At 46.6% G+C, this 27,490-nt stretch overlaps 2 protein-coding genes across 3 annotated transcripts; one reads left to right on the top strand and one right to left on the bottom strand.

The window, feature by feature from the left end:
* Positions 1-13,089: 13,089 nt before the first annotated feature.
* LOC109763023 (transcription factor bHLH48) lies at positions 13,090-21,207 on the bottom strand. 2 transcript variants are annotated; one of them, XM_020321895.4, is made up of 7 exons: positions 20,688-21,207; positions 20,468-20,605; positions 20,141-20,206; positions 18,558-18,626; positions 18,306-18,380; positions 16,843-17,080; positions 13,090-13,592 (listed from the first exon to the last, which is right to left on the bottom strand). In XM_020321895.4, exons 1-7 carry the CDS (start codon positions 21,006-21,008, stop codon positions 13,549-13,551), a joined length of 951 nt encoding a protein of 316 aa, XP_020177484.1. In that variant the 5' UTR covers positions 21,009-21,207; the 3' UTR covers positions 13,090-13,548. The 2 variants fall into 2 exon arrangements, with proteins under 2 accessions (XP_020177484.1, XP_020177486.1); XM_020321897.4 differs by lacking the exon at positions 16,843-17,080 and having other exon boundaries at positions 13,265-13,592; positions 20,688-21,175.
* A 928-nt stretch (positions 21,208-22,135) lies between these two features.
* LOC141027328 (uncharacterized) lies at positions 22,136-22,534 on the top strand. The gene has a single exon (XM_073504330.1). It carries the CDS (start codon positions 22,136-22,138, stop codon positions 22,532-22,534), a length of 399 nt encoding a protein of 132 aa, XP_073360431.1.
* Positions 22,535-27,490: the final 4,956 nt, after the last annotated feature.

The raw sequence follows: 27,490 nt of genomic DNA, 5'->3' as shown, positions 1-27,490 counted from the left end.
TAAGACACGAGTGATTCAAAGCAATAGTCTATAATTTGATACAAAGACATTAATACTCTGGCATCCCAACAAATAATCGCGTCTTTCAAAATATGAACGCTAAAGAAATCTATCCCTAGAAAATCATATAGTCTTGTCATGCTCTGTCTTTTTGACACAAAGTATTTATCATGCACAACCCCGATGACAAGCCGAGCAATTGGTTCATACTTTTTAACGCGCTTCAGCTTTTTCAACCCTCACGCAATACATGAGCGCAAGCCATGGATATATCACTATGGGTGGAATAGAGTATGATGATAGGAGTAAATATAGAGAAGACAAAAAGGTAAGAAAGTCTCACATCGATGCGGATAACCAACGGGCTATGGAGATGTCCATCAATTGATATCAATGTGAGGAGTAGGGATTGCCATGCAACTAATGCACTAAGAGCTATAAGTGTATGAAAGCTCAATATGGAAACTAAGTGGGTGTGCATCTAACTCTTATAATGAAAAATTCCCACTAGTATATGAAAGTGACAACATAGAAGACTCTCTATATGAAAGACATTGTGCTACTTTAAAGCACAAGTGTGGAATTAGCATGCCCCTTCTCTCTCTTTTTAATCTTTTTTCTTTTCTTTTTTTATTTTTTTATTTTTTTTCTTTTTCTTTTTCTTTTTTTCTCTCTCTTTGTTCGGAGTCTCATCCCGACTTGTGGGGAATCATAGTCTCCATCATCCTTTTCTCACTAGGACAATGCTCTAATAATGAATAATGATGATCATCACACTTCAATTTACTTACAACTCAATATTACAACTCGATACCTAGAACAAAGTATAACTCTATATGAATGCCTCTGGCAGTGTACCAGGATGTGCAATGATCAAGCATAGCAAGGACATCAAAAAACGGACAAGCCATGGAAATATCATGCTAGCTATCTTACGATCATGCAAAGCAATTTGACAATGAATGCTCAAGTCATCAAAACGGAGGCGGTGGAAGTTGCAAGGCAATATATCTCGGAATGGCTATGGGAAGGCCATAATAGGTAGGTGTGGTGGCTGTTTTGAGGATATATAATGAGGCTTATGTGTGATAGAGTGTATCATATCTCGGGGTTTGGATGCACCGGCGAAGTTTGCATTGACTCTCGAGGTGAGAAAGGGCAATGCACGGTACCGTAGAGGCTGGCAAATTGCGGAAAGGTAAGAGTGCATATAATCCATGGACTCACATTAGTCATAAAGAACTCATATACTGATTGCAAAATTTTATTAGCCCTCGAAGCAAAGTACTACTACGCATGCCCCTAGGGTGATAGATTGGTAGGAAAAGACCATCGCTCGTCCCCGATCGCCACTCATAAGGAAGGCAATCAATAATAAAACATGCTCCAACTTCATAGCATAACGAGAGACTATACGTGCATGCTTCGGGAATCACAAACCTTAACACCAATACTCCTACTAACCACAACCATTTACTAGTACCTCTCACATATTATCATCTCTATATCGCAAAACTATTGCAAGGAATCAATCATATCATATTCAGTGATCCATAAGTTTTATGTAGGATTTTATGACTAACTATGCAAATGACCAATTCCTGTTAACACTCTAAATAGATATAAGTGAAGCATGAGAGTTTAATTCCTTCTAAAAAGACCATGCTCTAATAAGTATAAGTGAAGCAAAAGAGCATTCTACAAATAACGGTTTTCCATTTGAAGAGAAATAGGCAATCCAAACTTCAAATGATATAAATGATGCAAATGAAGCATTCTATAAAGCCATACTCAAAAGATATAAGTGAAGTGCAATGAGCATTCTATAAATCAACCATGGACTATCTCATACCAGCATGGTGCATAAAAAGTGTAAAGGTAAACACAAAAGACGCTCCAAGATTTACACATATATGACACCAATGAAACGAAAACGAAAACATACCGATACTTGTTGAAGAAAGGTGGGATGCCTTTTGGGGCATACCCAAGCTTAGACGCTTGAGTCTCCTTGGATATTTACTTGGGGTGCCTTGGGCATACCCAAGATTGAACTCTTGCCTCTCCTCCTCCTCATATCGAGACCTCCTCGATCATTGAACACTTCATCCACACAAAACTTAACAGAAAACTGGTGAGATCCGTTAGTATAATAAAGCAAATTACTACTTTAAGTATTGTTGCAAACCCATTCATATTTATTTTTTCATTATCCCTCTTGTATTATAACTTCTTGATGGATTATACCACCGATAAAATCGATAGTTTCATCAAAAACAGCAAAACAATGCATCAAAAATAGAATCTGTCTTAAACAGGACAGTCTGTAGCAATCTGAACTTTGACCATACTTATGTAATTTCAAAAATTCTGAAAAGTTAGGAAAAAAATTGCATAGAAATATTGTGTAAAAAATTCAGAATTTTTGCACACTCCAGTAAAAAATGTAAAATCACGCACTACGGCAAAAGTTTCTGTTTTTGCACCGCACATACCAACAAGCAATCTAATCATCCTAAAGGAAAAACTTGGCACATTATTTTTATAGTACAATGGATTTGTACAAGGGGATAATTATTTTTGTTGAAAAGTTTCTGTAATTCAAGATTCACAAAGTTTCCATGGGCATGAACAAGGTTCAAGGAATTCCCCCACTTCCACGGTGTTCGTCCTTCTCACTTTCACTTTTCTTTTTATGAAGTTTTAAGTTCCCCTCTATATTATTTTGTTTTTAAACTTTATAAAAGCACAAAAAAGAATAAAATGACTCTCTAACACTTTTGGGTTGTCTCCCTGGCAGCGCTTTCATTAAAGCCATTAAGTTAGGCATAAAGTGCTCAAGTAATGGATCCACCCGGATCCCAAGGTATATCAAAGCCAATTTTAATTAACAATGATTTGGCATTTAGTAATGAGCATGAAGCAACATATATCATGCAATGATGAAGTCTAACTCTCTTCCTATGCATCGACATGTCATACGAGAACAATTCATGCACATCAAGTAAAGGCCAATACATAGCATAAGCAATTTCTTGCAATTTTATCATGTTCGAAACGTAGCGAGGCGGAGATGTAGTTCCTCTCTCATAATAATTTAAATTAGTAGCAACAAGCACATGCATATTATATTCATCAAAATTATCATGTGCAACGGCAAAACGCAACCCATCAATGTAATCCTTAATAAGTGCAAACTTCTTCGATATAGTGTAGTTTGAAGAATTCAGAAATATAATAGGACTATCATGTGTGGGTGCAATATAGCAACAACTTCATTCTTAACATAGGGAACTATAGCAAGTTCATCTCCATAAGCATAATTCAGATTGGCATCTTGGCCACAAGCATATCAAGTATCAAGTTCATCAAAAAGGGATATTTCAAATGAGTCAATGGGATCATAGGAATTATCATAGAATTCATCCTTTGGTAAGCACGAAGGGAAATTAAACAATGTATGATTTGAAAAGTTACTCTCATTAGAAGGTGGGCATGTGTAGCTAATCCGTTCTTCCTCCGTTTGTTCTTTGCTCTCCTCATCATCTTTTTCATCCAATGAGCTCACAGCTTCATCAATTTCTTCTTCCATAGACTCCTGCAAAATATTAGTCTCTTCTTGGACAGTGGAGGAGTCCTCAGTATATGGTTTAATATAAGCATTAGGAGAATAATTTTCATAGTAATATTTAAGTATGGCAAAAAATTTAGATTTGTAAAGAGTAGCATCATACTTTTTCAATCAAACAAGCAATTTCATAAACACCCTTAAAAGCAACAAATTCTTCAATTTTTTCAACATCATAGTAATTATAAACACCCTTGGCATAAGAAGATAAGATTCCATTATCACTAAACTCAATTGGTAGGGAAGGTGTTTCTTAGGGTCTTCAGAACAACAAGTAAAATCATATAATTCACATAAATTCCAAGCATAGCATTGCATAGTATTAATTTGATGCAGTAGAAGTTTCCCTTTTTTAGATAAGCGGTGTCACACAAAATAAGCATGCTCATTTAATGGTTTTCCCTCAACTAAGCTAGTTGGGTTTTCAGCACGAGCACAAAGGGATGGAAGATGATCCAAGTAGAAAGCTTCAGCAGTATGATAGATTTTGGGTGGTTCTTCAACCATTGGTTTAGTAGGTACAACTATTTTTTTTTGTATTTTGCGTTTCCTACCCATAAGTAAAGATAGAAAACAAGATCACAAAATAAAATCTACTTACTGATAAAGCAAACAAGCACACACGAGAATATTCACCCCCGCTATTGCTCCCCGACAACGGCGCCAGAAAAAGGTCTTGATAACCCACAAGTATAGGGGATCGTTTGTAACCTTTTTCGATAAATAAGAGTGTCGAACCCAACATGGAGCTAAAGGTAGAACAAATATCCCCTCAAGTTCTATCGACCATCGATACAACTCTACGCACGCTTAACGTTTGCTTTACCTAGAACAAAAATAAAACTAGAAGTACTTTGTAGGTGTGGTAGGATAGGTTTGCAAGAAAATAAAGAACGTGAAAATAAAAGTTAGGTGCCGTTTAGATAAAGAAACAATTAACTTAGTAAAACGAGTGTGGATTGGTGGTGGTAGGATTTGCGGAATTGTCCCTTAGCAATTGACTATGTTACTAGACCAATAGCAAGTTTTTATGTGGGAGAGGCCTCTGCTACCATGTCCTCCCTTACTTGGAATTCTATGCACTTATGATGGAACTATTAGCAAGCATCCGCAACTACTAACATTCATTAACGTAAAACCCAACCATAGCAGTAAGAGATATATTGGTCCCCCTTCAGTCCCGTATGTATCAATTTCTATGTTTAGGCTGAAGTTGGTGTCACCCTTGCCCTTCAATGCATAGTCCTATCAACATACAACTAACCCTATGGTGTGATCGACACACGCGCTCATATGATGGGAACCAAAGGACAGCAACATAACCACAAGCAAATTAAACCAACCATAGCAATTCACCAATTCCCGGTAGGACAACAAAAATCTACTCAGACATCATAGGATGGCAACATATCATTGGATAGTAATATGAAGCATAAAACACCATGTTCAAGTAGAGGGTACAATGGGTTGCGGGAGAGTGGACCGCTATAAATAGATGGGGGGAGGTGATGGAGTTGTTGGTGAAGATGACGGAGTTGCTGGAGTAGATCGTCGTCACACGATGATTGCCCCGGCGGCGTTCCGGCGGCATCGGGAGAGAGGGGGACAGAGCCCCCTCCTTCTTCTTATTCCTTGGCCTCCCCCTAGATGGGAGGAGAGTTCCCCCTCTAGTCCATGGCATCCATGGCAGCGGAGGGGCGGGAGCCCCTCCGAGATTGGATCTCCCTCTCTGTTCTCTTCTGTTTTGCGCTCTCGAGGACTGGCGAAAACCATTTCTTAAATATCCGGAAATCCATAACTCCGATTGCGCTAGATTTTAACACAATTTTTTCGGATATAAGCTTCCTTGCGCCCGAAGTAGAGCTCCAACCGACCTTCGAGGAGGGCACAACCCACCACCACGCTCATGGGCTGCCTGGCGCGCCCAGGTGTCTTGTGGTGGCTGTGGGCCCCCGTTTGCGTTGGTTCCACCTCCAAAAAATCACAAATATTCCGAAATAATTCTTCATAAATTTTTATCGCGTTTGGACTTCGTTTGATATGGATATTCTATGAAGCAAAAAAAATGCAAAAAACAGGAACTGGCACTAGGCACTGGATCAATAGGTTAGTCCAATAAATCATATAAAATGTTGCCAAAAGTATGTGAAAGTTGTATAATATTGGCATGAAACAATCAAAAATTATAGATACAATGGAGACATATCAGTGGCTGAGAAGCAATGTAACGCAAGGCATTGATAGAGAATTTAGGCATTGAAGAATATGCATTTCTCTTCACAGGAGGAGTATAGTACTCATAAGAATAAGCAGAGAAATTCTTAGCAGCTTTGTACACATAGTGATTTGAAGAATAATGCACATATTCATCAGAACGATGTTTGTTTCCCTGTGAAGAAGGGTTAGTACGAGCATGAGTTGGCCTACGTCCATTTGACAACTTTGGTCCAGGTGAAGAATTTGCCCTGGGGTTGTTCCTTTTGTTCGGTGGTGTCATGATGACATTCACCTGAAGATTTTGAAGAACACTTTTAGGCACCTAGATTTTGTTCACTGGAGGACCATTCCTGCAGTTAGTACCAACAAATCCAGCAAATACTTCATCATTCTGATTTTTGAATAGCTTATAGTTGGAGTCAAATGACTCATCAGAAGAATGTGGAGTATCACAATTGTAGTCAGATAGAGTGGATGGATCAAATGGAGGTCCTTTTGCAGCAACCCATATGGTTTTGGGATACTGCTTAGGTTTTGCAGTAGGATCCATCTACGTTCAGCTTTCTCTCAAAAGCAATACCCTCTTTCCTAGGGTTCCTGTTCAGAATCTGCTTCTTGAGCACATCACACAAAGTTTGGTGCCCGTTGAGGCTTTTGTACATGCCTATGACATACAATTCCTTCAGACCTGCATTTTCGTCAGTAACACTTGTGGTATCCTCAGATGTGGGGATTGAAACCACAGAGACATGTGAAGATATAGCAGCAGTTGAAGCATTTGAACATCCAGCTGAAGAATTTGCATTATCACGTTCAAGACATTTTAAGCATGGAGAAACAAATTCTTCCAGAGTGGTGCTGATCTATTGAGAAGTAATGAACCGTTGTATTTCTGAATATCATCATGAGACGCTCTTAGCTTCTTGAGTTCTTGCTTCCTTTGAATAAATTCATAGGACGGCTTCTCGTGTGCGGCTGAGAGGGCCTCATGACGACTTTCAAGTTCGTCATACTTTGACTGAAGATGCTCAAGGTCATCAGTCAGAGTTTGTGTCCGTTCCATTTCATCATTCAACAGATCATCACTTTTATCTAGTAGGTTTTGAATCCTTTCCATAGCAGTTTGCTGCCTTCTGTCAACATTAGCAAGTTTGGAATAGCTAGGAGTCATGTTTTCATCAGATTCATCTTCACTTGAGAAGGATGAAGAGCGGTTGAGTACCTTGGTGCCCTTGGCCATGAAGCACGATGCTGAATAAGATGAATCATGTTCGAAAGTCATCATTTTGAGTGACTCCTTGAACTCGAGGAACCATGGATCCTGATAGGTACGGTGCCCTTCATAGACATCAGAGATCCGGTCCCAAATGAGCTTCACACCGAAACTCATCTCTGGACAGACTGGAGTAGATGACAGCCCTTGCCCGTATATCCAGCTGAGTATACTTGTGAATGTCATCAGCATTGGCCATCTTGCAGAGGTTAGTCAATCCTATCTCAGTGACGGTCCACAACTCACTATTCATGGATAGGGGACACTTCCATATCATAGCCTTCCACTTGGGATAGTCTGTGCCATTGAAGATGGGGCACGCAGTGGATACCTTCTTCATACATGCGGTCGACATAACTAAAACTCCAGGTGGTTAAACCAAAATCACAAAGAACAAGGGAGTACCTTGCTCTAATACCAATTGAAAGCGCAGGTTTACTCCCAGAGGGGGAGGTGAATGGGTGATTTTAAGAAATTTGTTAAACTCTAAAGAATTTGACGAAGATCAGAGTGAAGAAATAGAAACGCGAGGGAAACTAAGTCATCATAGAATCAGAGTACATGCATACAAGATACATAAGAGTGAAGAACATACAATCACATAGGCATTCAAGCATGAGGAACATGAACTGAGGAAATGAAATATAGCATGATGAAATTCTTCAGTTCAAATTCATCAGAAGATAGCACACATTCTTTAGCAGCGGAATAATGTAAGAGAGGGTGAGGAATTTGAAACCAGGTTGGCTCGATGAAGACAATGCAATTTGGTAGACCAGTTCCAGTTTTTGTATCAACTGTACGTCTGGTTGAGGCGACTGAGTCGCAACTCAGAGGACACACAGTCCTCACCGTATTCCTCTTGAGCTAAGGTCACTTAGTCCTCGCCCAATCACTCGTGGTAAGTCTTCAAGGTAGACTTCCAAAACCTTCACAGACATGTTCACCGGCTCACCACAATGACTCTTGGTGTACTCAGAACTTGACGCCTAACCATCTTGAAGAATGACAGTCTTCAAAGGTAACATGTGTCGGATCACACAGATCAATCTCTTCAGTGATGCTCAACCACTTTTGGCTCTGGGTTTGTCCTCACTTAGGGTTCTCTCAAAGTCGTCAAAGGATGGGTTGCTCTCAAATGACAAGTGTCAAGTTCTCTCGGAGCAGCCAACCAACAAGTGGTTGTGGGGGTGGCTATTTACAGCTAGGGCTACCCGACATGAATTGTCATAAATGCCCTTCTCTGATTCGACTGTTGTTAGGATAAGGATCCACTCGACAGATGGCCCGCGGCGCAACAATGGTCGGAATTTGAACTCTGAAATTCATCGAGGCACTCAATTTCCTCACTTTTAGGCAGATCACACTAGCGAAATCCTAACTCCTCAGCATGACCAAATTCGCCACTGGCCATATGAACTTCGTCACTGTCACTAGCAAATGTGTCAGCGGTACTGGGGATTTCCAAAGGCTTCACTCGAAGCAGCTAGAGTAGTATAGGTTTGAGTAAGTTTAAGCATCACTTTGGAAATGTGAAATATGTTTCACCTAGACCCCCTTTAACAATACGGTTTTTCCTATGACACAAATAAGAAGAAAAGAAACTACGAAAACAAAAGTCTTCAAGCTTCAAAGTCTTCACATCAATTTCTTCAAAGGTCGTACCAATTTCATCACCAAATTCTTCACTTGAAGAATAACATTTTTAGGGGTCATCTTCCATGTGTTAAACCAAATCTTCAAGGACTCTTTCTCCTGTGTATACTCAAAAACACATTAGTTCCTCAACCTATTTGTCTTCAATACTCGAAAACCACTAAGGGGGCACTTGATGCACTTACAGAAACAAATTCTCATCATTGTTTCAAGAACTTGCAAGTAATATGTCATATCAATATTGAGTTGCGTATGTGTTAAATTAAATAGCATACAATAGTGTATATTCTATCTACTGCCAGGAAGTTACATATACTTTACTTGTGCACATCATATCTTCAGAAGTTCAACAAAATGGGAGAACATGTGCCTTCTTTTTTTCAGTGCAAACATTCACAATTGTTGGTTGTTTAGAATAATAGTGGGGTATTTTGAGATTGTGAAAGTTCTAGAAATTAGTCAATAATGATTAGTATCATAAAATTGATTATCTTAAATCTACATACATGAGTTTGATAGTAAGATATACAGTTGTTGGTATTCGTGAAATTGGTGTATCTTTCATTTTGCCAATTTGACCATAGTAGTGCAAATCTCAAGCAAGTGAATCAAAATTCTGCAACTGTGTGTGTGCTACTGCTGACTTCATCCACTTCATTATAAAGTAGATACCCTTACGTTCAACTAGATATAAAAACTGGAGCTAAAAATTTGAGCAAGGCTCAGCGACCGATTCAAAGATTAAAAACCTAAAATACATACTCGTTTTACACATTTATCAAGAGAAATCTGAAGCTATAATTGGTACAAAGGCTCAAGTATGGTGTAAATGCTTAGATATTGATATCTCCTTTACTACATGGCAGCATTGGGGTTTTGATACATCTTTGTGCAGCATGTCTTGATTCTTATCTTGGAGCTCATGTTTAATTCATGCGACACTAAATTATAAGATCAGAATTTGTACAAAAGAGTTTATGTTTATCTCATCCATTAAAAATACCAAGCTGATTGTTTGTGTGCTCTCCTATAATTAGATTGCAGGGATAAGTTGCCTGAAAGGATAAACTAATTTATTACACTAAATGGAACATCGGTATCTTCTTTGTTCAGCTCATGAAGTACCCACTCTGGGCTACACTTAATGCAAGTAAATTCTCTTGAATTTGTTTTCCGTACATTTTGAAGCCATACTTTTATATCATTTTCCGTACTTTTACATTATTTTCCAAAGGCATGTCGACATGAGTGTGTCCGGAACGTTCTTATACTTATTTAGTGAAACAATTTCTTTGTTTAAAGAGTGGACATGGCTCCAGCCTATAGATCGTAAGATTTTACACTTCTTCGAAATGACTACATGGCTCCAATATGTGGATTTTAGTGGAATGAATATTTTCATGGTGATATTTAGGTGACTAGAATGGTAGAAGAATCGCTTGCATGCTGAAGGTGTTAGCACACAAATTGTTAAAGACCGTGAGAAGATTATTCATTCGGTAGTTTAGTAGTTTATCAGCGGCTTTCACGGGAATTTGAGGTAATTCTTATTGGAACCCTTTAGTTAGAGTAGGCAAACCCTAGGCTTTTTGGTAGACTATGACATCAACATTAAAAAACAACAATGTAGCTCAGTCAAAATTTTACCAATAAAGAAAACTACAAAGTACCTGATCTTGAACATTAACATTTTCATTTGATTTTTGAGATTTTATGAAGGGCAATTTTGTTCCAGTAGTATCAATATAGGATGAGAGTTCACTTGGTTATATTCATTTCCATTGAACAAGCTCAACCAGGATGTTGGCATTAGATCATTGAACCATCTACCAAATGCATGGTAAAAATATGCGCAATGCTTATTGTTATTCTCATTAGGAACTACAACCATAGATAGATGAACCATGGTCTGGAACAGATCAACGAACAGGTTGAATTTTTTTCTATATTATTTGAAGTGACAATACATAACAGAATGAGAAAAGGCTGGGATATACAACAGAGCAGGAGCAGATTTACATGTTTGTATTTCTGCTTTTTTCTATCACGGATATAATCCAATGAGACATAATTTATTAGGAGTTACTGCCCTTCTCATTTGTGCTTCATCGCCAAATTACTTTCCTTGGTCAAAGTTTAGAGTGCATGACAACTTAACTTGTTGCACGGGAGGAAGGTGGGCTAGAAGTAGGCGAGGTAGAAAAGTAGGCTCCATCTCTGTTACATCTGCTCAGGCTACTAAATTTGGTCCACTTACTCATTTCAGTTTCACTTGATGTATGTGAAATAAATATTTTATAAAGCTTTATTTTTTAGGTTTCAGTTATTATCTAAAAGCCGAGTAGAGAATTAGAAGTGTTGTAGTCGGAATTTAAAAGCTACATCTGATTACCAATTAGAACGTAAATGAATTTCAGATAAAGAGTGATCTTGATTATTCACATATGCTTCTATTTTTTTATTCGTCATGATAACCCTGCCATTGCTATGGTTTTGATTCTTGAAAAAAAAATCATGTCTTCAAAGGTATCTATACCCTTTGTGCAGGTTTACTGTTAGTGTGCAGACCATGATGGAATATCCATTTAGTTCCCTGAATATTTTAGGTGATGAGCAGATCAATTGCATTCTTTTTTAAATGAATTTGCACACATTTAAAAGCTAATGTTAATAGCAGCTGACAGGTGCATTCTCTAACTATTACCCTTTTCATTAATAACAAGGCATCAGTGGTGGAAGAGCTATTGCTCAAGGACTTGGCAATAAACAACGACGGATTTTTTTTAAAAAGAGGATTACCCCCAGCCTCTGCACTAGCATAATGCACACAACCATTTTTATTAATTATTCATCAGAGTCTGACAAAATGAATACAAGGATCAACCTGAAGCCCCCTTCTAGGCGAACAAAGTCGCTACACCTACAAATAAACAGATGTGCCTCTGGCCGCATAACAGACACAATCTAATCCGGTGGCCTGAAGACCATCCGGTCTAGGCGTCCCATAACGTGCACCGCCTGCGCACGCTCTAGGATCCGCCGCCGCCATCTTTCGCCATCCCATCTTCAGGAGGAATAACTGCATAGATCTTGCCAGTCCCATCTGCCATCGACGCCCCCATGACACTAGACAGCGCCACCAGCCTGCGCGCGTCCATCAAATCGCGTCCAACCCCGAGACTCCACTGCTCCACGCCGTTGAGACCCACCGTCATCAATGCGGTCGATGAAACACCGTTCCACCTGTTAGCCTCTCCAGTGAACCAGTGCCCCAAGAGGATGCCCCCAGGAGGGGAACGACACCTAGATCTAGAGTTCCCCTCGGAACAGCTGCCACCTGGAGGAAGAGGGGCACGTCATCTGCAACTGCCGACGCACCAAGCGATGCCCGCCGCCACATAGCTCTGACGACGACGCCTTCAAGGACACGACGCCAAGAGCGTCGTCGCCACCCTAGGTTTTCACCCGAGAGACCGTGAGGTGGGAGAAGGTAGGGCGGACCCGAACGACGTCTCCAAGAAGAAAAACGGCACCCACGGATGTCGTCGCCGTCGCGGCCAGCAGGACGGCCTGGGAATTATCCCAATCCAGATTCCGACCTCCCGCTCCGTCCCAATCCGGTAACCGGCTTGCAGCACTGCCATGTTCGGTAAGACGGAGTGCACACACCATGGGTTGGAGGAAGAGGCAGCTCGGCGCCGTTGGCCGCCGGGGCATCAAACCGCGACACCAACCTGCCGGTGAATCGCCGGCCACACGGTCCGATCCCCGGCAACCCACCTACACTGCCGCACCACCGGACGGGGAAGACTCGCCAAAGGGACCGCCATCCCCGATCCATGAATCGCAACCGCCATACCAGCGCCGAGCAGCCCGAGAAGAGCCCCACCGCTGCCTTCCTCAGAGCCATCCGGACTTTGCCAGAGGGCGCCTCAGGCGACGGCAAGGGAAGGAAGGTGCGGTGGAGGAGGAAGAGGCGTCGGGATGAGGTGGCGGTGAAGGAGGGATCCGGCGGTGGCGCTAGATCGCAATCGCGAGTCTCCCTTCTGGCTGGAGCAAGTCGCGTCGCCTCCTATCCCTAAAAAACAACGACGGAATAACTATTGCTGAAGGATTTGATAATAAACAACAATGTACAAGGGCCTGTTCGCAACCAGCTCGGCCTCAAACCCACTGCCATCCCTTCTTTCATTTTAAAATGAAAAACAACACATACGTACGCACGGTCTCAACCACAGGCACGGCGGCGGCTGCTACTCCCTTCGTTTCATAATATAAGTTCGTTTTTGACACTCAAGGAAGGGAGAGCAGTAAATAGTAAAGGCAGCTCGTCGCTTTGCCACATTTGGAGAACGCAATCAAACAGAGGTGCAAAACCACAGGGCCTTGTTCATCAAACAATGCTGCTCATACAACCTTAAGATTATGCAGCCATTATAGTCAGAAGGCATACGCCAAGAATACACCAGCAAGGACCAGAAACTGCAGTATCGCTCGCCCGTCTCTATAGAGATGAATGGCAGCAGGGAAACCTGATACCCACCCATCCATGCCTTTCAGCTCAGCTCCACATCACCAACAGTATTTCCTATCTCCATCTCCATATGTACATCATCTCAAAATGCTGCCGTTGAAACAAGTCCCTGCACCACACTGTGCATCGTCGGCGCCCACAGATCATGTCTTGATTGCTTGCTCCCCATTGCATTCTGCCGTTCATCGCCCCCAGCTTATGTGTAGCTCGCTCTCCTGGCCTGCAATATACTGATGTAGCTCACAGCTCTGTTTTTAGCTTGCTTGTTGGCGGTTGCTGCGGTCCTGTAGAAAGACATGGAAAATAATCAAGTCAGTGCTAGTTGCTAGGGTTCAATTTTCCGATCTCGGATACTAGCATATTAGCCACAGCATAATATCAGGTGATACCACTACTAACATGCTCCCATTTTGAAAAACTCCAATTTACATGTTTCAAGGAAAAAAAACAAAAAGAACTGTGAATGTTCACAAGGTATGTGTTTACATCCCCTAAAATTTAAACCAAAATTCAAAATACTCAAAGACAAACAAAAAAAATCCAGCATTAATAGTGTAAAAAAGACAAAAGACAAAAATTGACACTATTCATGCTGAATTTGTCATTATTTTTTCTCTTTGTGTATTTTGAATTTTATAGGGGAGGTAGGCACATGTCTTGTGAACATTCACAAAAGAATCAGATTTTTTGAGACAGTTCGTTTGCCAAAATGGGAGCATATGTAAGTTGTGGGTATTGCTGGATATTATCCCGGAACAGTAACTAGGACACCAGGAGTAACCAGCTTGTCAACCAGTTTTTTTTTTTGAAAAGGGGAATATATTAATATCGCGAAGATATCAATTACACCAAGCCTCTACACCTACAAAATGTCGCAAAGACAGCCAGGATGCACACAGCCAAAGAAAAAAATAAAAAGAAAGGAAAAAAAAACAAAGGTCCCATCATAGTGACCGACTCCTCTCAGCAACAGCACACAAACCACCACCAAATATAGCATCTGGAAAACATAAGAGGTCTCCAAAAGCAACGCCTCCAAGAAGGAAACAGTGCACAAGCGCCGTCGTTGCTCGATCCAAGATCTTGGGTTTTCACCCTGGAGAAGTCCAAGCTCTCAAAACAATTCCTTCAACAAGGCAATTTTGCACGTTACGACTGATAGACGGAAATTTTCTAACTGCTTTCTCCGATATTTGCCATCTCAGTTTTGCACGTTACGACTGATAGACGGAATTTTTCTAACCACACGTGTAAAAAGCTTGAGAATATTGCCACATAAGCAAAATATAGTATGCATTGGCAGACATGGAATAGAGGGGAGCCAGGAAGCCTGGTATGTATTATTATTTTTGCTGTCTTCTAGTATAGCAATTTAGGATTGAAGGCAAAGCGAAAGAATCAAATTACAAACAATCCAAAGCAATTAGGGCAATTTTCAACGTGAGGTCACGAAACGATAGCTCTCTCGGTCTCTCCAGTGCAGCAAGGGCGGGTCACGTGATAAAGATGATGGCTGGAGTCTGGACAAAGCTCGCTGTATGCCACTCATCCTTGAGCAGGCACCAGTACACGAAGAAGCTGCAATAATTTCTGGCGGAAAACAGATTCTGCCAGCCGTAATGCAGTACATATATCAGTCAGGAGGGAGGGGGGGGGGGGGGGGGGGGGGGGGGTCCGTGGTGGTTTTAATGATTCTTGAACGCTTTGCATGATTGGGCCTGTACCTCCAACAGCACCTGTCTCCAAAATGCACTCTGCTTGGATCCAGAGCCTCATATCGATTGCCCCAGATCCGAACGGCAGATCGTGAAGGCTGTTAGGCCTTCCCTTCACTTTTCTCTTAGTGGCAGCACAAGAGCAGTAACGATCTCAACAAAAGCAGTGCAACATACAGAAGTTGCTAAACCACGGAGCTGACCCGCTTGGTTTCCAGGACATGAGCCACATGGTAGATAGCTAAATTGACCTCTAAAATGGCCCCGTGCGCAATTGATTCCACCACAAGATGTCGAGATCGATGTCGGTATTCATCTAGTCAGTGATGCTGCTCCATCTTTAACTAGAAAGATTGTTACATGGTACGAGTTATTGTGGAAGTTTCTGTGTCACTTGGATTCAGCCTATTTGAACTGCCAGGGCAGTGGAATAAATTGGCCAGATAGCAGGGGTGTGTGCCAGCTGATGCCAAAATTGCTCAAACAATATAGGCCAATTGTATTTGTAGATGCAAGAGGGTGCATTGGTTTCAGGTTTAGCTACTTTTGCATCTCAAAAAGATCTAAAGAAACTAACAGGTGCAGATTATGTTAAAACATTTTCAGCTGTAGAATACGATCAATTGACAAAAGCTGTACTCACATTATTTGAACAGTGCAGCTGCAAAAAGAAAAGAAAAACTGTTGTACAGCAGACATTTCATCATAATCTCGCACGATTTTGCGCAGATGCTCAGGTTCTGACATGATCTACATGAATGGTTTTATTTATTTTTTTCGAGGCCCACAAGTACCTAAATCCTAGCCTCACAAGCCACCCTTGCACGTACCAAATCTACTGCCACTTACTTTCGATGCTTGCACTTCACTACTCTCTTTAATTCAAGAAGATAAGACATTTACAGTGGAAGCAACCAAAGCCCAATGCTGGAGGTAGTGGCTCCGGGGTTAAGGTGGTTGCAGCTGGCAACCCCCATTACAGGAAAGGGGATCCCCCAGACATGTAATGGACAGCATACAGAAGGGTGGGCCCATCACAGTTGTCCGTGTGGTCAGAAGCGCTAAAGGGACCAGATCTGCATCTACAGGCCTTATGCAGCCAAGCCCAAACGGAAAGACGGGGGGCGCTATGGGTTTCTAGACACTGCATTTATTGATTTGGGCCCATCCGCACCAACCAGTTGGGTCCGCCCGGTGCCAGAGAGAACAGATCCACCGGACGAACACAGCCATGGCCCCTACCACCCAAAATACTGGTGATGATGGCAATAATGATTGAATGACCAACCAAGAAATCGAGCAAGATCCGAAATGCATTCTGAAATCTTTCGATTTAAGTTACAGGCTCCTGCCTTTTGCTACTGAATGAATGTTCATTGGCTATGTGTTTCAGCCTGTAATCCATATTCCATACGATAGGTGCGTCCATTAGCATGTCAGCGAGATGCAACTTAAATTACTAAGACTACATGTTTCTACGAGTTTTTTATTTATTTTATTTTGCCTAACTTGCATTTCTGCACAGAGCAATGCTATGATATCCGAGACTTATCGTGGCCGTAAAAGGGCTAGGGCATAGTGTTCAGTGATTATCTTTTGTGAAGCTTCAGCTATTTCCCTAGTAGAATGCACTATTCACACATTTTGAGCTACACGCCTACACCACACGTTTTGCATTCACCTATCTATTCAAACACTCTGGGCAGAGAAAGAGACAAAGGTCGTGGTCCACGCGAGGCTGAGAAACGTGGAAGTAAATGACAAGCAACTTAATTCAGTCAGACAATAGGTTAAAGGTGTGTGTGCTCGATAATTTTACCAGAGCTTGCGAGATCGTAGCCGAAGAGAGAGGAGCTGGTGTTGCTAAAGACAGGAGGTTGTACGTCCCCCCGTTTTTCCCACGGTGAAGCTGCTTGCTGTGGATGTGCTAAATCACCATGCCAGAACTGCTGTTGTAGCTGCGCGAGATTTCTCGCTCCATGAACGCCCATGTCGGGCCAGCTGACTTGCTCCAAGTCCATTCCACTCTTGCAGTTTAAACCTGTTATCCTTCCACACTGACAGCGTAGGTAGCATTTTGTGATTAACAGCAGGTTGAGGAATAAAGAGGAACAGGTGCTGAACTTCTCGGTAGCAATAACTAGTATACTTAGAAATGGATGATGGGTGAAATTTTGTCCAGGTGGACTTATGAAGTACTTTCATCAAATTTACTAGTTAAGATATACTTATAAAATTATTAGCTTTTACAGGTCATTTTGGAAATGCAACATTAATTCATACTCCCTCCGTCCTTAAAAGAGTGTACTTCCAACTTTGTTGGAGTGTCAAACTATCTCAAAGTTTGACCGCGTTTGTGCAAAAATATCTCAATGTTTGTGAAACCAAATAGGTATATGATGAAAATATATTTTATCATCAATCTATTGCTACTAATTTGATGGCATAAATGTTGGTGTATTATTGTATAAATACGGTCAAACATAAAAAAGTTTGACTTTCCAACAAAGTTGGAAATACACTCTTTCAAGGACGGAGGGAATATGTCCTCAACATCAGTCACTTTTATCTATATACTGATATAATTTGCTCAAATGATATTGCTGGGTATAAAATTGTTTAGTCCAGAGCATTCTCAATTTATCGTTGTTTCAAGTTTCAATAATATATATTTTACTAGTACTGTTACTAGCAGCGTCTTTTTTCCTCTGAAGGCAAAACTACAAATGGAGTAACAATAAATCGATAGGCAACTACGGAAGAATGGCAGATAACTTTCACGCGCGCACACGGAAATATTTGTGAAACCATAAAGCTCAGGAAGCGCCGGCAAATGGTAGCACTACTGATTGGCAATTTTATATTCCCAAATTTAAAAGCCCCCATTTGTTGTGTGCATTGGTTGGAGGGCAATAACTGGCATGTACACATCTCGTAGTGGTAAAGTTGCTTACAATTGCTGGGTTCAGTAAAAATATTTCCTTTTAACCGGACAAGGACAGTAACATATTTCAATGTCGTTGTAGTGGGTGGCATAGGATTCTCTCCATAAGTTGATTGTCTCAATAGAAAACAGTCAAAATAAATGAAGCAGCTAAATGCAGGGAAGAGGGCTATTCTGATTAGGAAATTTTGACCAAGGACTTCGCACAGAGTGCAGTTTACAATGATCTTTAATGGTTATTTGGAAAAAATATGTCGCAAAATAGTTGTTCTATGAATCCATGCAGGCCTAACTTCTGGAAAGTTCATGATAGAAAAAGATTGACAAAATAAGCATACCTCTGTACCCAAAAGGTTGTCTAGCCCACCAAAGTCAACCCTTGGGTTTACTGCTGCGAGTCTCATTGACAGATACTGGACCAACCACAGTTAGCAAAAGAAGAAGAAAAAACTATTAGGAGGGGTGGAAACCCAATTGGGAAACATCTTATTATCTTTCACCCTCATATAAAAGGAATTGTGTGTTAAGTTTGTGTGAGGTGAAACGGTATTTAGGATGATTGAACAGGTCTTACAATGGGCAACAGTTACCTCGACTTGTCTTTGAAGGGATTGAACATGATTGATGATCTCCTCCAGTACCAGCGCTGTTCCTGATACCTGATACAGCCCACAGATCAAGTAAACCTCTGTTGCTTAAGTCAATCATATTCTTTTTGTAAAAGGGAGAAGTACTGTAACTCATTTTGGCTCAGTTATAGCAAATGAAGGACAGGCTTATTACACGATGTATGTAATGGAAGGAAAGAAAAAAAGAATATGAAGGCCCACTCAAAGTCAAATTCAGATTTGTATTTAGAGGGCAAGGCTGTCGACATCAACAGCCTTTGGAGAGAAAAATGGTATAACCAAAATTGCCGCATCGAGAAAGCCATGTCATCTATGGGTATAGGTAAGGTAGTAGTACTGAGGCAGTGCCAAATCTGATTGCAGAACTAATCTGTAGAAGTTGCTGCCTGGTATCCTGATCGATCTCGTCGGTCATTTGTCCTAAATGGTGTGCTATGTTCCAGCCAACATTAGGTAGGCCACTTTTGCAACTTTCGACATGATTAACCGTTCAGAATGTTTTAAGCAGCAAGGCGATCCGCTGACAATGGCACACACGCAGTTCAATCAACACACACAGGAGAATCGTCAGCGAGTGGTGGCACCAATCTTTTCACAGCGATTGGCATTTGACACCTCTATCGCAAGGCTGCCGGCCATCCTGACAGTCAGAAACCACCGAGCAGATACTACTACTACACGCCAACCACCTTTCCATAAATCCACATATTAATGAAGCACGAAGAGTAGAAGACCATCCATCCATCCACCTCCCATTGGCAAACCTACCCGGGCTTCGCCTCCACACCCAAGGATGCTAATGCCATGCCTACCCATGGAACATTGACATTATTGCGTGTGCATGGGGAGATAGCAACACTCCAATGGGTGTGGGGGGGGGGGGGGGGGACTATCAATGGCGTCTGTCCGTCCGTCCCAGCGACCCTCCCCCCATCAGGCTAACCTCCCCCGGCGCCTTTCGAATCCGCTGCCGCATTCTGCCCAGACAGCCGCGGCCGCGGCCGAACCCCATCCGCTCCCCCTCGGTGTTAGGCGCACCGGACCATCGTCCACGAGACGAGGAAGTAACCAAGGCCACCACTACTTCCCCACTTCCGTCGGGCAAACACGCCCATATGTACTTGTCCCCCGCGGCGCGAGAGCGATTGGGCTTTAAGCTCTTCCGTGCGACGTGTGGTGCTACTCTTATGATCTTGCGGTGATGAGTGAGCCGTGTGCACACGCGGCCCATACCATACCGCACCCAGGACGCTACTACGTCTGAACTCTCTACGGAGGAGCTGCGGTGGCGCCAAAAGCGGTAAAAAGAAGCACCGAAAGCAGGAGGAAGATGTGTGGTACTACTGCTTTGCGCGTAACAGCCAAAGTTCAGAGAGTGTGAGGACCTTGGCGCCACTGCCACTAGGGCTCCTTGGCATTTTTATCTTTTCAGGGGGGGTGGGGGACTGTGCTGAGTTACTGTTGGTTCAACTGTGAGAAAGAGGTGCAAAACGGATGGATAAACATGTCAAAATGAAGGAGAGGGGTAAGAAGGAACTGCAGACCTTGCTGCATCCGGGGACCAGCTCCTTGAGCAGCTCCATCCTCGCATTTATCTTCTCCCGCCTCGCCTGCGGGTTTTTTTTTACAAGACAAAAATTAGCACGAGGAAAGCCAAAATGGATGAATGGATAGTTTAATCAAGTAGTAATAGTATAATCAGCAACAAAAGCGAACCGCTGAAAAGGCCCTAAAAGCGGCGGCAGAAGGTCCTAATCACCCAATCATTGCAAAATCTAGTCTAATCCCGTGGCCGCGGTGATGGTTTATTAAGCGTGACGATTAGTTTTGCTGGGGGTTTAGCGGCGGGCGGGGCGGAGGGAGGAACTCACCCGCTCAGCGAGGCTGTGGCTGTCCGTCGCCTGGCCCCTCCTGGCCCTCACGTGCACGTACGCCGGCTTCTCGTCCTCGCCCGAGTCCTTCTCCTCGCCGCCGGCCGCCGTCGTCTTCCCCTTCTTCGCCACCTTCCCCTGTGGCAAGCAATCCAAGGCAAAAACGATCAAGCCTCGCTCCGGCTAGAACAGGCTATGGTGCGTCACGCTTACGGCGTACCTTGGAGGCGGGGTCGGCCTTGCGCTTGCCGGCGGAGGCGGGGGGAGGAGGGGTCGGGGACGGGGACGGCGACGCGAAGGCGGAGAAGCGGGCGGCGCGGTCCACGAGGTGCGGGTCGGAGGGGAAGGCAGGCGCCGGCGCCGGCGCCGCGCCGGGGAGAAGGAGCTCTATGGCCTGGGAGGTCGGGAGCCCCAGGAGCGCCGTGAACGAGCCTCCGGTGCTGCCACCGGTGCTGGAGGAGCCCGCGGCCGAGGCGGGCGCCATGGCCTGGATCTCGCCCCCGGCCGCGGGGAGCTCCGGCGGCGGCGAGGGGTGGCGCATTGGCGCGGCGCCGCGGAGAGGACGGTGGCGCGGGTATGGGAATGGGACTAGCTGCCGCGGTGGGGCGATAGGGACAAGAGGCCGGAAGGGGGGCGAGGCGGGGGGAATAGTGGCTGTGTTTATATAGGGGTCGGCGTCGGGGCGCGCAGGCTAGCTATGCGGTGTGCGCTCTGGCTCTGGCTTGGCTGGCTGGCTTCGCTTCCGGGTTCTGCTCGTGCTGGGTCAAAGTGGAAGAAAGGGGAAGGAGTGCGAGGTGAGAGATCAAACAGAGAGAGGAGAGCGAGAGGTACTCCACCGAGTAGCTGGGTTTTTACCGCGCTGTTCTTCTTTTACCGTGAGTCCGTGACAAACAGGCTGGCGACAGAGCGAGGCGTGGAGATGGGACGAGAGGAGAGCTCGCACGCGTGTGGAGAGTGGAGACTGGCGTTTTGACTTTTACCATTTCCGGCGGTGGGTGGACCGTGGACCGTATTGTGATCAGCTGAGGCAGCAGCTTTCGAACTCGTCGGTGAAAAGTTAAACCATCCTTCCTCTTTTAATAACCGAGGTGACCGTACCACAAGTAAATTAACTGTATAATGCGTGCGACGTGAGCACTTTGATCCGACAGTTGGTCCATCTGATGTGGTACGCTGTAGATGCATCATACAGTACATGGCGTGCGCTGGTGTGCGCCCCGCTTCGATCGAACTCATCCTCCTCGGATCGAAGTGCTCGTCTGCTCGTGCCGCCAACTCCACCGACGGAGTAAAAGGGACAAACGCGACGGCCCAGCGCGCGACGGTCCGGACCCATCCGATCTGTTTTGTGTCCGGGCCGACTCATTTCAAGCGTAAACATGCGCCTGGTTTGGGTCGCGGCGGATAGCAAACGGACGCGTCGCTCCTCCGCGTCGGGGCCGCGTGACACGCGGCCACCTACCTCCCACCCTCCAACATCAATGCGCACGCGCGGCCGGCCCCGCCTGTCATCCGCCCAGGCGAACGGTCGTAGTCCTTCTTAAATGGGGAAGCCGTGGACCGGTCGTCGTCCACACTCCCCACTCCACCCCGCGGCCTCCTCGAAACCCAACACCCCCAAACCCCCAAACCCTAGCCTCGAACTCGCCGGCCGGCCGCCTCGCAGCCATGGGTCTATGGAACTACGGCCGCAAGGGGAAACACGACCGCGAGGCTGGCTCCTCCTCAAGACGCCGCCGCGGCTCCGTGAAAAAGGAGGCCACATCGCCACCGCGCCGGGCCCCCGCGCCTACCTCCTTCACCATCGGCCTTAGGGCCGCCGACGAGCGCGACCGGCAGTACATCAACGCTGCTGATGTATGCCGGCGCTACTGGGAGACGAGGACGCCGGTCCCGTGGAGCGACGTCCACCTCCCCAACAATTGGCACCTCTCCGCCGACCGGGTCCCGATCCCGTCGGTCCCGATGAGCGGCCGTGCGCGCCGCGATGAGATCGAGCGCCGCCGCCGCCTCCTCCCCGACGACCTCTACTACGACGACAGGTACGCCCCCGACTCCGTGCTCTAGGACACGTGGCTACAGGACGAGCACGACGTGCGGCGCGCCTCCTACTTCGCCGGCACGGCGTCAGGGCCGCGGCGGCCACGTCGGAAGGTGCGCGGATGTACGCGGGTGCGCGGCCTCACGCCCACGCCCTCGCCTTCCCCGTCTCCGTCACCACCTCCACCTCCTCGCATGACAGCAGAGGAGAAGGCCCGGCTCATGCAACGTGTCATGGAGGACTCCATGAACACGCATGATGAGCGCCGATGGCCGGATCTTGAGGAGACGATGGCCCTCTCTGTGGCCGGCGACGTCGCCATCCCCAAGCTGGAGATGGTGGCGGCGAAGGAGGTGATGGAGGAGGCGCCGGTGGCCGCATTCCACCGGGCCTGGTCGGCTAGCAGTGGAGCTGGTCGTGCACGGCTCCGGAGATGGCCGACGCCGTGGGGGGCGTGAACTGGTGGCCCACGCCACCGCGGTCACCGGAGCGGGACGCGTCGCCACAGGAGGAGGTGGTGCAGGCACCGGCCACCTTCCAGCCCGCCCCTGCGTACCACGGACCGCCGGCCCACCTCTGGACGCCACCGGACTACGTCGACCTCGTCAGCGACGACGACGACACCGGCGGCCACTGAAGACGGCGACGGCCACAGCATCGACGGGCATGGCAGGAGCGCGCGGGCGACGTTTTTTGTTTTGTTTTTGTGTTAATTATGGCACTCGGCCGTTAAGTGAACCGTGAAACTGGGCCGTTTTGTGGCCGTCAACCCCTAACTTATGTTTAATATTTTTTATTTGCATTTATTTACCTTTTTAGGCATTTTATTTATTTTTTTTGTTTTTTTAATCACATCCAACACGGACATGATTTGGGATGCGGCCGCGCGTTGGGCGCACCCACGACCCAACGGACAGAAGCGGACATGAGCGAACCCATTGCCGCCCCAAAGGGACAAAATCCAGCCAAAGCGGACGTCCGTTTGGGGTCCTGTGATGGAGTTGGCCTTAGAGCATCTCCAGCCGTTGTTCCCCCAGGCGGCTTGAAAAATCGCCGCCTGGAGACGAACCGAAGCTGGCGCTAAAATCGGTCTGGGGGCAATCGAGTTCCCAGCCGACGCCCCAAGGTCGGCCCAAGACGCATGTTTTAAACTTTTTTGAACATTTTTTTGACTAAAATTTGGCGAATGGGACAAATATTCAGCAAAACAGTACATTACTTCGGCGAATTGAAATAGTTTTTTTCATAGATAAAAAACTTAAAATAATAAACGCGACTGCAGGCTGAATAACGCGCTGAGAGAGGTGAAGTCGCCGCCGCCGCCGTTGTCCTTCTCCTCCTTCACGCGGTCGCCCCCCTGCTGGACCCCTGCCCGGGGTCGCCCTGGCGGACCGGTGGCGGCGCGTCGTCGTCGCTGTCGTCGTCGAGGACGACGACGCCTCCCTCGTCGCGGCCACGGCGCCGAGCGGCGAACTGCTCCAAGGCAAGGCGCTGGCGCTCCAGCTCCGTCCGCGTCCAGTCTTCGCACGCCCACTTCAAGGTCGCCGCGTCGTCGAGCCCTGGCTCCGTCTTCACGCCGTCGAGCCCCGGCTCCGTCTTCACGGCGGCGAGCCCCGGCTCCGTCTTCGGCTTGACGAAGCGGGGAGTAGCCGAGGAGGAGACGCGCCCGCCCTCGTTGATAATGATGCCGGCGCTGCAGGTGCGCCGGCCGAGCAGCGTCTCCGCGGGCTCGGCCTTGACGGCGAACAACGCCGATGACCCGGAGGAGTGGGAGGAGGAGCGGGAGGAGGAAGAAGAGGAGCCGACCCTCCTCGGCATCCATTGGTCGCTGCTCCGGCGGGGGACCGAGGCGGCAGGGTACATCAATGGCGGGTCGTTGCCGCCCTCGAGGTGCTGGAGGACGGCATGGAGAGTGCGGCCGGGGGCGCCCCACCACAGGCGGCGCCCCTCGCTGTTCTTGGTCCCCTGCACCACCGGCGCCCAGTTGGTGGAGGCCAACCGCTCCGCCTGCCGGAGCTGGAAGTACGCCGCCCACGCCTCATGGTTGCCCGCGGCATACTGCGGGAGGGCCCGCTGCTCCTCCGTCAGCGACGCTCGCACGCGGTCTACCTCGTCGGTGAAGTAGTCGGCCCGCGCGGGACGTCGGGCAGCGGGGGAATGGGGACACCACCGCCCTGGCGCGCGCATGTGGGGAGGCGCCGGAACGTTGGCCTCGAACAACAGGTGGGCTTCCCACTCGTGCAACGAGCGGCGGCTGAAGCCATTGGCCGCCGCCCCATTGTAGGGGAACCTCTCGCCCATCGTCGTGGCTGGGCACGGGGAGAGAGGGGAGGAACGTCGGCGACGGCGGCGCACGGGGAGAGAGAGAGAGAGAGCTCGGCGGCTGTGGGCGGGGTGTGGCCACGGGCGAGGGGAGGCGCTGCTTTATATAGCGGTCGGGGCAGGGGATGCGGGCGCCGTGTGTACACGTGGCGGGAGGTGGTGCATCACCGCCCTGCGCCGCCCGTGCCTCCCGTGAGGAATCAATGGAATGCTGACCGGCCATCTTGGCATTGATTCCCCGCGGGAAACCGAGGCGATGAGGACGACGAGGTGCGGGGGTCGCTGACTCGGCAGGCCCGCCGTTCTTTCACGCCAAAAACGATTGCCCCGACGCCCCCGAAAGCCCCCTAGCGCGCCGGGTTCAGCTGGGTCCGCTGTCGGTGTCAAAACCGGCGGATCTCGGGTACGGGGTCCCGAACTGTGCGTCTAAGATCGATGGTAACAGGAGACGGGGGACACAATATTTACCCAGGTTCGGGCCCTCTCTATGGAGGTAATACCCTACTTCCTGCTTGATTGATCTTGATGAATATGAGTATTACAGGAGTTGATCTACCACGAGATCGTAATGGCTAAACCCTAGAAGTCTAGCCTGTATAACTATGGTAATGAGTATCTCCCCCTCCGGACTAAGTCCTCCGGTTTATATAGACACCGGAGAGATCTAGGGTTACATAAGGTCGGTTACAGAGAAAGGAATCTTCATAGTTAAACGCCAAGCTTGCCTTCCACGCCAAGTAGAGTCCTATCCGGACACGGGTGAGAGTCTTCGATCTTCGTATCTTCATAGCCCATCAGTCCGGCCCGAGGACCCCTTAGTCCAGGACTCCCTCAGTAGCCCCTGAACCTGGCTTCAATGACGAGGTATCCGGCGTGCAGATTTGTCTTCGGCATTGCAAGGCGGGTTCCTCCTTCCGAACTCCAAGATAGTCTTCGGACGCGATGGTCGTATCCGGACATGTAACACACGTACCACACACAACCGCAGGGAGTATAATATTCCATGAGTCCAATCCGCTGACAACTTTTTGCAATGTGACATCACGTCTGCCCGGTCATTATTTCGAACCGTTTTTCGTCTGCCGCTCCACGTTTCGAGACGTGTTTGCCATTGGCACGTCTTGTCAAAGCAGAGATCGTGTCCCCTTATTGCGGGATTCTCATCAATACGGACGTGGGTAACCTAACCATCTCTTGGGTACAACTCCTTGGAAATAGGCAAGTTTTAAGGCCCAGGAGGAGGCGTTCGATATTCACAGCCTTTATAAAGGGGTATAGGCCGTCTTTCTTCTCCACGCTTGCTTCTTTCTCAACCCTTGCTACCTCGAGTTGCGGTTGACCGCGGCAATGGCGACGAGGTGGCCTCGGGGGCGACGAGCGGAACGCAGAGGGGCGCCCAGATCCAGTGAGGGGAGAGAGCTAGGGTTTGGCCCGGGGCGAGGCCTTATAGGAGTGGGGGTGCCGGCGGATGGCCGCCACGGCGACGACTGGTGCCGTGGCGGGCATCGGCCATGGCCACGGGGTGGTTCGTGAACAGGGGAGGAGAGGAGGGGTGCGCCTGGGCCGGTGGTCCAGTTGGGCCAGGGGGTGGGGTTTTTCTTTATTTTTGTTTTTATTTTCTTTTGTTTATTTTCTTTCTGTTTTCCTTAACCTTAATTTTATTTTAGTTTTACAAAACATAAAATTAGTTTCTATATTAGTATCACTAAACTTCCCTCTGCCACAAACAGTCTGACACCTCAATTAAAAATAGTTTGTATTTGTTTATTATTTAAAAGCATTTAAATAATTGTTTCAACCGATGTTTTAATTATTTTAGGACATCTAGGAAACTTTAAAAATGTTGGTTTCTCCACCATAATCACTTATGATTTATTTGTCACTGTTTGTACTTTTTTTGTTTGATGTTTGAAAACTTTTCTAGTTTGACTTTATTTTAAATTTGAATTTCCGAATCGGTTTTGAACGGACGCGAGACTAACAACAATAACCGAGGTGACATGGCATAATTAGTAGAGGATTACTGTAGCATTATTATCCGGGCGTCACATTCATCTTCCCCCAGTATGTCTTGACACAGGCAAAGGCCATCGGTGCACCTTCAATGCACGTTGACCGCTTAACAGTGCCGATACGCGGCACCGCATCAGCAAGTTGCCGCACCAAACCGAAACAACTATCCGGAATTGGCTCGGTCGGCCACAGCCAGACTACGACGTCCTTCATGGCAGCGCCGGATATTCTGTGAAGCTCGGCCCATTGTGACATCTGTTCGTTCAGTAGCGGGCGCTTTGACGCACCGAATTGTGACCAGAAAAGCTTCTCCGTTGCATACCCTTCTTGCGCTTGGTAAAACTGCGCCGCATCGGAGGAACTCTTCGGCAAGTCCAAAAAGGCATCTGGAGAACTCCACACCTGATTAAGCTGGGCATAATTCGGATCGCCGAACTTAGTCTGCAATAAAAAGGGCTTACCAGCCGCCATCTCTAAAGCTTGCCGGATCTCCTCTCGGGCCGCTCTAGATTCGGACCGCGCTTCTTTTGCCTCTCGTAAGGCCTCGTCAAGATCAGCCGTTTTGGCCTTATTATCCTTCTCGAGGAATTCACAGCGGCCAACAGCACCTTTTAGTTCACGCGCCATCTGGGATATTTTCTCCTCGT

This window comes from Aegilops tauschii, chromosome 7 (genome assembly GCF_002575655.3).
Source record: "Aegilops tauschii subsp. strangulata cultivar AL8/78 chromosome 7, Aet v6.0, whole genome shotgun sequence".
Taxonomy (NCBI): domain Eukaryota; kingdom Viridiplantae; phylum Streptophyta; class Magnoliopsida; order Poales; family Poaceae; genus Aegilops; species Aegilops tauschii.
This window is presented reverse-complemented; position numbering and strand designations above follow the sequence as displayed.

What these genes read in the sequence shown, in the direction of transcription:
- LOC141027328 (XM_073504330.1), top strand. Translation starts at nt 22,136, where the DNA reads ATGGGTCTATGGAACTACGGCCGCAAGGGGAAACACGACCGCGAGGCT.
- LOC109763023 (XM_020321895.4), bottom strand. Translation starts at nt 21,008, where the DNA reads ATGCGCCACCCCTCGCCGCCGCCGGAGCTCCCCGCGGCCGGGGGCGAG. An exon ending in CCCTTCAAAGACAAGTCGAG is followed by an intron (nt 18,381 to 18,557) that starts GTAACTGTTGCC and finishes TGGTTGGTCCAG; the next exon opens with TATCTGTCAATGAGACTCGC. An exon ending in ACAACCTTTTGGGTACAGAG is followed by an intron (nt 17,081 to 18,305) that starts GTATGCTTATTT and finishes CTACGCTGTCAG; the next exon opens with TGTGGAAGGATAACAGGTTT.